General features: G+C 42.0%; 1 protein-coding gene across 1 annotated transcript; it reads right to left on the bottom strand.

Moving 5' to 3' along the window:
• Positions 1-598: 598 nt before the first annotated feature.
• Positions 599-11,171, bottom strand: ppt1 (palmitoyl-protein thioesterase 1). Its single transcript, XM_003227562.4, has 9 exons — positions 11,029-11,171; positions 7,043-7,152; positions 5,245-5,372; positions 4,855-4,925; positions 3,471-3,573; positions 3,276-3,366; positions 3,017-3,115; positions 2,465-2,536; positions 599-1,720 (listed from the first exon to the last, which is right to left on the bottom strand). The coding sequence occupies exons 1-9, from the start codon at positions 11,120-11,122 to the stop codon at positions 1,598-1,600; spliced, it is 891 nt and encodes a 296-aa protein (XP_003227610.1). The 5' UTR covers positions 11,123-11,171; the 3' UTR covers positions 599-1,597.
• Between the last annotated feature and the right edge of the window lie 637 nt (positions 11,172-11,808).

Here is an 11,808-nt window from a genome sequence, read left to right as displayed (position 1 = left end):
CTTCAGAAACCTTTCTTTGCTTCAGCCAAACAAGAATCTTTACAGTAACCATCAATCCTCTGATCTCACTCTGTAGCCCAAGGCTCACGTCATTTGTCATATTCAAGATATTTTGTCTTGAAGGATTAGGGCAAGTGCATACACGCTGCTTGAACATATTGGTGCATGCCACAGTAGGGGGAATTATATAATTATTGCTTTAGAAGTGTGCTATCCTATTCAAGGCTATCACTAATGGATTCAAGTGATAAGAAAAGATGCCCCCCTAAGCATTAGGAAGGAATTCTTTATTGTAAGAACCATATTTGGCCATGGAATGGACTGCCTTGGAAGGCGGTGAGATCTCATCCTTTAAACTGAGATTGGATCGGTTTCTTTCAGGAATGCTTTAGCCATGTGTTTCTGTGTAGCAGAGGGTTGGACAAGTCTATAATTCTGCAAGTCCTGGAAGTTCATCCCCTACAACAAACGACACATCCTGCTTTCTGAGTGCAGATTCTACAGTCACACTCCTAATCATTCGTTGACTGGGAAGAAGATTCAATTAAATGTCTAAAATCCTCTGAAGGTGTCTTAAGACAAATTATGATACCAACACCATGATCCAAAGTTTTTTACTGGAATGTGTCAAGTGGCAACACGTTCATATGGTGCTCCTTGTTAAAACATAATACAGAAAAGTTAAAACTACAACATCTGAACAGTATACCCCACCGTTTTCCACACACTGCTCTAAGTAGCTTTTGCACCTAAGATAGAGCTCTAGTTTAACTTTGTCTTTCCTGCATATTTAATCAAATGCTTCATGTCTCAACCTTTTATGTCCTGCTTTCAAGTTACTCTCCGTATCACCTAAGGTAATGTATACTAACCACCCAAGGCTCAGTGCAATTCTCCTCCCTCGAAAGAGATACTAGCTATCTCATCCCCGAGTATTCTACAAGATTTAGCAGGCTACATTAGATTCACTCTGCTCAGCCTAAGTGTTTGGATTTCTTTTTGCTGACAAAACAATGGAAGTCACACCAAAAAGCACCACATAAGGATTTTTCCTCTGCAGCAAATTAATTGGGCCTTGTTTTTGGCACACAGGGCAGAAGTGCCCTCAAACAAATACTGAGATGAAGCTTAAAGGGTAATATTAGCTGGTGCCTCATTTAAAGTTTATCACTTTGGTGCCTTATGCAGGCAGTAGGATTAACAACTACAATCCAAAAGGAAGGTTTATGGCCTAGGAAACCTCTGGATGAGGGAGGGGAATATAGAACTTTCCAAAAGCTGGACTGCAGCTGATAAGATCCTGCCTCACAGGTTATGCTGGCTAAGGTTAATGACAACTGCAGTCCAAAGCCATCCAGAAGCCACTCATAATTCACTATTCTAAAAGTAAGATCGTTTTGTGTTAAAGCAGTCGTGGTGCGTAGTTTAAGTAAAAATGTGTTAATGCTTAAACCAGCATCTAGCAAGTTAGTGGCAATGCTTTCTCCCTCTAGGCAAGACAAGATGAAATGCCAGCTAGGCCCAAGATGCCACAAAAATTGCTGCCAACAAGTGACTTTCTTAGAAAATCCTAGATTCCGTCAGCAGTCCATCAGCTTCACTGTAGAAATGGCAGAATGTTTTTGTAGAACCAATCTTTCGAAAAGTGAAGGTGGTCGCCTTCCACTCCCAGGAACACCAGCTTTCCTGCCTGGTCCATTTCCATCAGGCCCAAGCGATCCTAAGGAAAGGAACATGGAAGTGTAAGTAACAAAGGAATCTTGTCAAAAAAAATCACACAAAAATGTCAGACTAGTACCAAACGTTGCTACTTAGTAAGTTTGCAATTGGGAGCATTTTGGAGTAAATTTTTAATACCAGATTACAACTCACTTCACATTTCTATCTACAGAAAACCTTTGCCTTAAAAATAAGTGACTTGTAACACTCCTTCCACAGATCTTGGGCCACTGTTACTTTGCCATCATAAATTTTTTTTAAAAAGCTTTACTGTCAGACAATGTATTAACTGAGGTGTGCCTGGAATCTCCTGCATGTATATGCTGCTTCCCAACCTGGCTGCTTCTAAATGTGTTAGATTTACAGTCTGAGCCACCCCACGCATGCAATAGTCATGGATAATGGAAGTGGCACCCTGGCATTGAGAAGCTACAGCTTCCCCATTCCTATTGTAAAGAATGCACTCAGTTTTCCATTCAAAAATGAGAGAATATTAAATCCATGCTTCAGACAGCAAAGTGAGGCCTTCCCCAGTACCATGAAACCTGTCTGGCTTCTTTTCTAAGTTATAGGAAGTAGTGCTTAGACTTCCCTTCTTTCTGGTTTCTTATAGTCAGCTCTGATCAGTGGAAACAGGTTCTCTGATTACACTAAACATACACATAGATGAAGAGATATAAAACTTTTTTTTAAAGAAGCTAGGTTCTGCTTTGTAGGAAAAACACTGTGCAGGATTGTTACTTACCTCTGTGTAGAGTAATGTCTCATTCAGGGGGATGGTTTCTGTAGCCTGGTTGCTCCGATAGTACCCAAACCACTGTGGAAAGAGGAGGGGGGAAAAAGAAATGATTGAGAGTCTCCATCTCTGTAGTCAGGGCACAAGGCCAAACAGCATGTTGTGTGTGGATCCAGGATTGTTTTTCCTCATGAGTCGCTCGGGGTGAGAAAGACTCAAGCATACACATTTGAGCTGATTATCAAAGGATCAAGTAATGCATACCCCACTGACATGACCCTGCCTTCCTTTAGGCTGGGATCACCTTCCTGGCACAATACCAGGCATTAAGAACTAAAAAATGGTTGAAAAAGAGGATCGTTGAAAAAGACAACATATTTATTTTTTCTGAGTGCATGGAGTTATCCAGAAAAGAAGCGCAGAGGAATGTGTTTCTTTTTCCCTTTTATTATTTTAACAGATTGGCCAGATCAATTCTTTTTTTCAGCAGATTCCTTAGGGGTTTTTAAAATTGCTTTTTCCTTTTAACATAGAGATGCACCAACATACTGTGTTGCTTACCTCTGAGGCAGGAGGGTCAACCATAGTGTCATTCAGGAACTTCACCATCACAAACTTGTTCAAAGACATCAGGTTTTTCTTGTAGGTTGTGTTGACAAACTGAGAAGAGTAGAAGGGTAGAGAGAAGGAAACAGTAATAAAACTCCAGATGAATCCATGTGAAATCTTGTTCCAAGACTGCATCAACAGCTCTTCTTAGGTTTGAGCAGTGGAGTAAAAGCCTCGCCCCAAACCAAAACGACCAAAAAAATGGACTTACTCGCTCCTGATTGATGTCAGCCAAGAAAAGGCTCTTCTTTCTGTATTCCTCTTCATTCAGTGGATCATGCCAATACTGAGCTTGTACTAGACTGTAGCAGAGAGGAGGGAAAGGAGCGTTTGAAACACAGCAAAAAGAGGCCCATCCCAGTCACATCTCTTTGAACCATTTGTCTCTTTCAAAAGCTGAACTCACCGGTCCTGGACCTCCTTGGTGTAGGCCCCAAGATCAAGCATCTTTCGGATCCAATCACAGATGTGTGAACTCTCACCAGGACAGCGTGGAAACCCATACACACCTGTGGCAGTAAGGTGTCCATTAAGTCCCTTCCATTTTCAGCTTGGCACCAAGTGTCTTGGTAGAAATAGTCCGCTGATAACACAGGTGAACTATTTTTGCTTGCCTGTTTAGGTTACCCAGGTACCTGGAAGCAATCATTGCCCCTCACAAACCAGGGGCTACCTTTTGGCTATGCCCTGAATTGGAGTTACTACACACAGGGAAGGAGAAGCCTCACACTGGGGATGGAGGCTCTTCCCAAGATATGTGAGAGTGTGCTCTGCAGCTGAGCAGTGGCCGAGAGTGAGGGTAGCTGTGACCAGGAATACACATCTTAGCTACTGTTGTATAGTAAGGAGAGGGGAAAAAGAAGCAACCCCACACACTCCCAAGAATGGCACAATTACACTAGGCAGAGACTTCTACTGGGCTTTGGTCAGTGCATGTAAAAGAAAACACTGACACTATTCACACTGCAGAGTGACAATAAGTACTTGGATTGCAATAAGCATCTGATTGTTATTTTGTTATTGCACCAAAGAAGTGTGCTTAAACCCATTATCTGTAACATCCAAGCCAAGCTCCACTTTAATCATATCCTTTCCAGTTTACTGTATATTCATTTCCATTCTTCCTTGGATAAAGACTGGGTAGGTCAGGCAGCACCTCACCCAACCGCTTACACCTACTCTATCTGGGGAAATGATCAGGTATGCCAAGAAGCCACTTCATTAGCTTATGCTGCAGAGGAACAAATCACGCCATCCATCCTATTGAGAGTTTAAGAGTCAAGCTGAATTTGAAGCACAATGGAATCAAGCAGCATAGTGGCCAAAAAGGGATAAAGCAAAGGGACGAGGCTCCAAAGGAGAAATGTGAAGGTAGGCCAAAAGCACCCCACCACAAACATATGAAAACAAGTGGGATTTCATGTGGAATACATCACTCCTAGACAATGTGGTTACTGGCATGCTGATTTGGGGTGATGGGATTTGCAATTCAACACTTTTGGCAAACCCTGAGTCTGAAATTATAGAGCTAAACTAACACTACAGAATAATGCAGCAACGAGAGATTACAGCAGACCACAGTATGAATAAAATACCATTAAAAGTTTACAGCCAAAATTTGAAAAATGAAAGCACTGAGGACTAGAAAAGGTATGGGGGAACCTCCCCCGCCCCCAATACTGGATGAATTTTGACAAGAAAGAAGTATGTGCACCCAAGTTAAATCCATGCTCCTGTGATGGCATCACTTGCCTAAATTTCACCGGCCAAGAATGTTTCAGATGTCTCACCTTGATGCTGACCTCCCACAGAAATCAGATTGATTATTGGGGGAGTTGGACATCTCTGTACCACGGCCCGCCTGGGAACGGGATGAAGAAAAAGCAATCACTAGCAAAATCCACATGGACAGAATAGTAAATCCCCCTCTGTCCTACTCTGACTGGCAATGCTCTCCAAGGGGCTTTTGCCAGTACCCTGCTGTGACTAGAGTCTAGAAATACTTTTTGGGCTATAACTCTCAGATACTGCAGCCAGGACAATCTTTTTGGCTAGGGTTGCTGGTAATTTGAAAAATAGACCTTCTGCGTGTGAAGTGGGGGCTCTATTACAGTCCCATCCAAGATGCCTCCCCTCTCATACTTTCAACCCCAAATCATTCCCCACCTTGAAACACTTACAGGAATTGTCCTCCCTGGGAGAAGCCCATGGCATTGTAGCCGCCTTTCAGTTTGGGGTCTTTTGCGAGCATATCACACACAAGTGTCACCTGGTCATTGACATTCTTAAAGAAGCTGTTCTCCATGTCCTGCGAAGGGTAAGGGGGAATGGAGGTGACAAGAGAGTTTTTCAATTGTAAACATTTTAGTAAGCACACAGGCCTTCGCCTCTTCCCTTGTTTTGCAGAAGGTATACATAAAAGAGAAGTCACCTTGTGCCTATGTGCAGACTTTTTTCTTTCAATAAACATGGATCTCTTAGTAACTCCATTTTATCACTAAGGCTAAACAAACACGAAGGCTGTCCTTCTGGCTTCCCCATATCCTTTACCCACATAATATTATGGAATCAAGTAGGTCAGTGTTACTCCTCACTTCACTGTTTGGAGAACGAAGAGAGAGCATCAATGTGGCCAGAGTGGGAAATGGATCTTAACTGCAAGTTCCACCACACAATCAAAACCACAAGAGTGGAAGAGAATGAGCTCCCTTATCAATCTCAGGACTAATGACAGCAGCTTGTGCACAGACTAGGCTTAAAGGAAGCCTAGCCAGATGCAATCATGGTTTCAAATAGCTTATAAGCAGATCTGTGTCTAAATCCAATTATTGTTTAGGCTTTAGCAAATCCCTTGGGGTTACTCCACTGTATCACGGAACGAGCTGTCAAACCCAACCCATTACTTATGTAGTTGTTGTTTTCAGTAAGTGTATAGTATACCCTGTCATGTTCCTCTCAACACATAACTGCCCCTCACACCACGTATGCCAGGAGTGGGAACAAATTTGTTATGCCTGAAAAAGAAGAAATGTTTAGTTTGTCACCAGCCACCTGTTTGTTTACCTTGCTAAATCCAGCCAAGGCATGTGAGGAGGATGAATTCCACCCAAATTGGGCTCTGGGCATCAACACTGGATTTGTGTGCCTCCTTCCTCAACATCCCAGCCCACTGGGGACAAAAGAACTACTGCTTACTTCCACAACATGTATCGGGAGCAACCCGTGATCTTTTAAATGTTGCCAGGCTACAACTTCCATCAGTTCCAGTCAGTACAGACAATGATCAGGGGTGATGGAAGGTGTAGCCCAAAAACATTGGAAGGATCATATGCTCTCCAGCTCAATTCTAATTTATATCCCGATGCACAGTTTTAGAAAAACGCCAAACAGCAACCTCTCCTGTTTTCTTCTGGTGGTGCTGGATCTGTGGCCCTGTCCACTCCTTTCAATAGCTGCAACCAGCTATCAATTCACTACTAAATGCTAGAATCTGCATGTTCTACTTTAGAAGGGAGGGTTCCCATTCACATAGTTCCTTTCAAGGTATTCATGTTGACCTACAAAGCCCTATAAGGATGGAATCCAGATAACTAAAAGACTACCTCCTACTTCATAAGCCTGCCTGGTATGTGAAATATTCAGTGGAGGCCCTGTTGAATGTTCACCTATCCATGAAACTGAGTTGGTGAAAACACAACACAGGGTTTTCCATAGTTGCACCCGGAGTATAGCAGTCCTTTCCAAGTGAAGTCACTCTAGCTGCATCCGTGTTGAACTTCTGACAAGTAGTGAAAACCAGATTATTTCACCTGGCTTTGATTAGTTTTTTTTTAAAAAAAATTCATCTTACAATACATGACTTTGGTGGGCAGAGAAGTAATGTATAAATCCTAGTTTAACAGATACTACATAAAATTTGATGAACACCAGGTCAACTTCTCCACATAGTGAACACATGAATAATAAAAATAAAGTCACCTCAATCAAAGTACTGCCAATCTTCAGAGAAAGAACATAAATCCCTGGGATTTTCTTCTCCACTATTTTTTTAATGTAACCCATGCTTTCGGGATTGCAACAGCTATCACCTACAATTTAAGAAAAAATAAAGGGCAAGAAGATTATTAATCATGAAATCAGTCCCCTTTGGACAATTCTGACAGCCTAACATTTTATTTCAGAAGGGATAAAAGTTTTCATACAGCCAACATAAATAATGAATGTAGACACAATTCAATTCATGTACAATTGGGATGCAAGGCAGTCCCGTTTCTGAATTCCAACTTCTGATAGTAACCAATCTGATCAGAGAATGAACTTTTGGTTGCTCTTTCTTACAACATCAAATGTTTAGATTGAAATGAAACCTTGATGTCAGAAAGCACCCTCATAGATGCCTTCATGAGATACTTAAGGAGTTGCTGCAAAGAAAAAAAGGGAAATTATGCCCAACATCTTCAGCTCCTTGGAGGAAAGACAAGGATATGAAAGTAAGAAACACAGCAGAAGACGTTCTGGCCTCTAGACCAGAATATGGAGAATGGAAGACTTTGGAAAGAAACTCAAATACTATCTTTATTTCCTATAGGTTTGTCAATCATCTTAGTCATAAAGATCCTGGGGCAATTTAGATGGAAACTAAAGCATTATCTAAGTGGAAAAAGCCACTTTGGATATAAAATAAAACAAACAAATAAAATTCATGAGTATAATTTCCACTGTATGACACAGCCAAACTTTTTTTTATACTTTATATCAATGGCTTTGGAAAAGAACCAGAAAGTCTGCTGCCTCCACTTTCTGCATTGCTAATACTATGCGCATGACATGAATTTCAATCACCAGCTACAGAATATTAATGGCAGCAGAGAAAGTATCTCCCTAAATCTAAATTCCTGAGAATTTACCAGGAAGATTCAACTAAAGCTAGCAACAAGTATCCTATGCAGAAATATGCTGCCAGTCAGAATTCGTAGCCCTGAGATAGGCAGACAAATGATCTGACTCATTATAGCCAGCCCTCCACATTTGCAGGTTTCATTTTTGCAGATTTGATTAATATGTTCTCTATAAGAATCTCTAGGTTCTCCAACAAGACTCTATGGCCAAATTCCAACATGAAGTTGTGTGTTAAGACCTAGAGCTTTCTTGACAAATCATTTCTCTAGGCATTTGTTAGGACTTCAGCATGATTCTATGGTCAACATCTAGAAGAGATGTTATCTCCAGTTCAAAAAATCTGATTTTTTGTGGTTTTCCCACATCTATGGGTATCTTGTATCCCAAATGCCAGCAAATATGGAGGGCTGCCTGTATATGGCAGCTTTCTATATCTGTACATACCTGATCGTTTGTGTCTGCATTTTCAGCAGCAAGTGGGTGTACTCAAGTGCATCTGCATCTTAACATTAAAGTGTTTGGAATACTTTAGATGGGTCTTGAACACCCAGTTTCATCCCACTGCAATGATTCAATTTTCCCCCTTCATGATCCAATTATAGTGAGTCAGGTGTAAAGGGCAGACTGACGCCAGTTCAGGTTTCAAGAAGCCTCTTCCTGTTTTTCACCACCTAAAATATTCTTCCCAATTAGCTTAAGTCCAGGAAGAGGAGCATGGGAATTATTTTCACTTTAAAATTATAGTCTTTGCTCCTGCTCTTCTAATACTTTCAAGTGTCCCTTCAAAATACTGCCTTACTACTGCTAATAAGAGCACTGATTTTCTATTTATTTATTTATTATCTTCTAGAATTTTTATTATGTATACAGATGTGCCTTCAGGTTGCCTGTCAACTTATGGCAATTCCATGAATTTCATAGAAGAATCTTCAGAAGTGGTTTTGCCAGTTTCTTCATCTGTAATGCAGCTGGTAATTCATTGGCAGCCTCAGTTCAAATCCTAACCAGAGTTGACCCTTCTTAGCTTCCAAGATATATTGAGAAACAAAGGAGTTTATGAGTTCAGTTGTAGTACAGATCTTGCACTTCGAGATATTTGATCACATGATAAGAGACCATATGTTCCTTAATTCTCATGGACAGCTACCAGCCTGTCCCACTATTTTGCTCCTGAAGATTTCACAAGCCTGAAGTAGACCTAACTTCACTCTAGACTGCAACAAAAGCAACGAGAGACTGACTTGGTAGGAAGAAAGTTATGTAAATGTCATACATCTTGTCACTTCCATTCTGATAACAATACAGTATCTACTTTGGAAATGGGGAACCGAGAAACAAGAATAATAAATTTTATTTATATCCCGCCCCCTCTCCAGGAAGGGATTTAGGGTGGCTTACAGCAAGTAATAGTTAAAACAATACAAAAAAAGTACATAGGTCAAATTAACATAACTTAAAATAGGAGTGGTTGATGTTGAAACTCTTTGTTATAATGCTATTTGTCTGTATAACTCAGTGTGATTTAGTTATTTTATTGTTGTAATTATATGCCTTCAGGTCGTTCCCGACTTACAGCAATCCTGCCACTGGGTTTTCTGAGGCTGAGAATGTATGACTTGCCTAGGGTTACCCAGTGGGTTTCTGTTCGCTGAGGTGCAAACTGAATCTTGATCTCTCAGAATCATTATCAAAGCACTATGCCACACTTGCCTCAGGCAGACAAGAGTTCTTTCTCCCACCCTGAACATTGTACAGATATATAAACTCCACTTGCCTCGTTTCCAACATCTCACAACCTCTGAGGATGCCTGCCATAGATGTGAGCAAAGCGTCAAGAGAGAATGCTTCTGGAACATGGCCATACAGCCCAGAAAACTCACAGCAACCCAGTGATTCCGGCCATGAAAGTCTTCGACAACACATTATTATTATTTGCCTGCCAGAAGGCTGGTGACAAGAAATAAAAACCTGAAAAACCAACTGTTATTGTGCCAGCGTTGTGCAGGGACAACTATAAATATAAATATGTAACCAATTATTAATGTAATAATAAACCGCATAACCGGTAATTATAAAGATGCTTATGGTAAGAATTTCTGAGATGTTAAGTGTCTCAAAATGTTGTGGGGATTTGGGGGGGGGATCTTTTTTAACTCAAATGTTATATACAGCATGGTTCAACTCTGGAGTCACCCACCAAGGATAAATTTACCTTGTAGAATTAATGCAGTTTAGCACCACATTTAAGGAGCCCCGGTGGTGAAGTGCGTTAAAGCACTGAGCTGCTGAACTTGCAGACCGAAAGGTCGCAGGTTCAAATCCCGGGAGCGGCTTGAGCACCCGCTGTTAGCTCCAGCTTCTGCCAACCTAGCAGTTCGAAAACATGCCAATGTGAGTAGATCGATAGGTACCGCTCCGGCGGGAAGGTAACGGCGCTCCATGCAGTCATGCCAGCCACATGACCTTGGAGGTGTCTACAGACAACCCCGGCTCTTTGGCTTAGAAATGGAGATGAGCACCAACTCTCAAGACTTAAACGTCAGGGGAAACCTTTACCTTTACTTAGCACCACATTTACTGGGGTTACTGGATTCTGGGAGATGTGGTCTTGTGGGGCTCCATCCCTCTTGGGCAGAGAATGCTCCAGACCTTGTAAAACTGCAATTCCAACAATTCAAGAGCACTGAGCTATAGCAATTAAAATTGTGACAAACGACGTCCATGCTACAGCAGGCATGGGCAAACTTGGGCCCTCCAGGTATTTTGGACTTCAACTCCCACCATTCCTAACAGCCTCAGGCCTCTTCCTTTTCCCCCTCAGCCGCTTAAGCGGCTGAGGGGGAAAAGGAAGAGGCCTGAGGCTGTTAGGAATGGTGGGAGTTGAAGTCCAAAACATCTGGAGGGCCCAAGTTTGCCTATGTCTGTTCTACACCAAGTTTACCAGACTGGTCAAACTCTCAGAGCTGTCTCACAGGTTACAGAGTAAAGCGGTTTCCTGTATTTTAATTTCTAAAACAAATACTCCTGCAGAGGACAAAACGTGATATAGAGCCGTTGGCACTCACCCATGCCGTGCCAAATCACCAGAGGCACCGGCTCCATCCGGCAAAAGGCTCCTGAGAGCAGCACAAAAGACACAAACAGCCTGATCGACGCCATCTTGGGTGTATCACATGACCCACGCCTCAAGCCCGGGAGGACAGGGCGTCACGTGACCTCGTGGCTTCCAAAAAGGCTGTGCTTTGAAAGAGGCTGCAAGACTGCAATGTTTATGTCTGGCATTCTGGGCCCAAGAAGCAGAGGCAATAGGAATGGAGGAAGAAATGCAATGTCTTTGCAGGACTAAAGGCTTCCCATCCCTCTTTTTGCAGCCAGGCATTGCCAGATGGCCAGCTGGAGGAAAGGAAAGGGGGAAAGATATGGTGAGAAGGAAGGAAGGAAAGAAAAAGGGAAAAGGAAGGAAGGGAGAAGAGAGAAGAGAAAAGAAAGAAGAGGAAGGAAGGGGAATTCCAGACATGAAACAATCAGGACCAGCTAACACCTCCCAACAAAGGTGTCCCCCAGGCAGGAGTCAGCCAGGCTTTAAAGCTGCAATAATAATAATAATAATAATAATAATAATAATAAAAACAACAACAACAACAACTGCTTAAAAGTTCAAAAGACAAAGAGTGAATACCATAAAAACGCAATCCAGAGCAGAAGAGAAAACTGGCGAAAGAAGGCTCTCCATGGACAGTTCCTGGAAAAAATCGAGAGCCAAATTGACAAAGAAAAAACATGGCTGTGGCTCACAAATGGAACTTGGAAAAAGGAGACGGAGGGCCTGATCCTGGCAGCCCAAG

Source organism: Anolis carolinensis, unplaced genomic scaffold (genome assembly GCF_035594765.1).
Source record: "Anolis carolinensis isolate JA03-04 unplaced genomic scaffold, rAnoCar3.1.pri scaffold_10, whole genome shotgun sequence".
NCBI lineage: Eukaryota > Metazoa > Chordata > Lepidosauria > Squamata > Dactyloidae > Anolis > Anolis carolinensis.
Note: the sequence above shows the minus strand (reverse complement) of the source record. Positions and strands in the feature narration are given on the sequence as shown.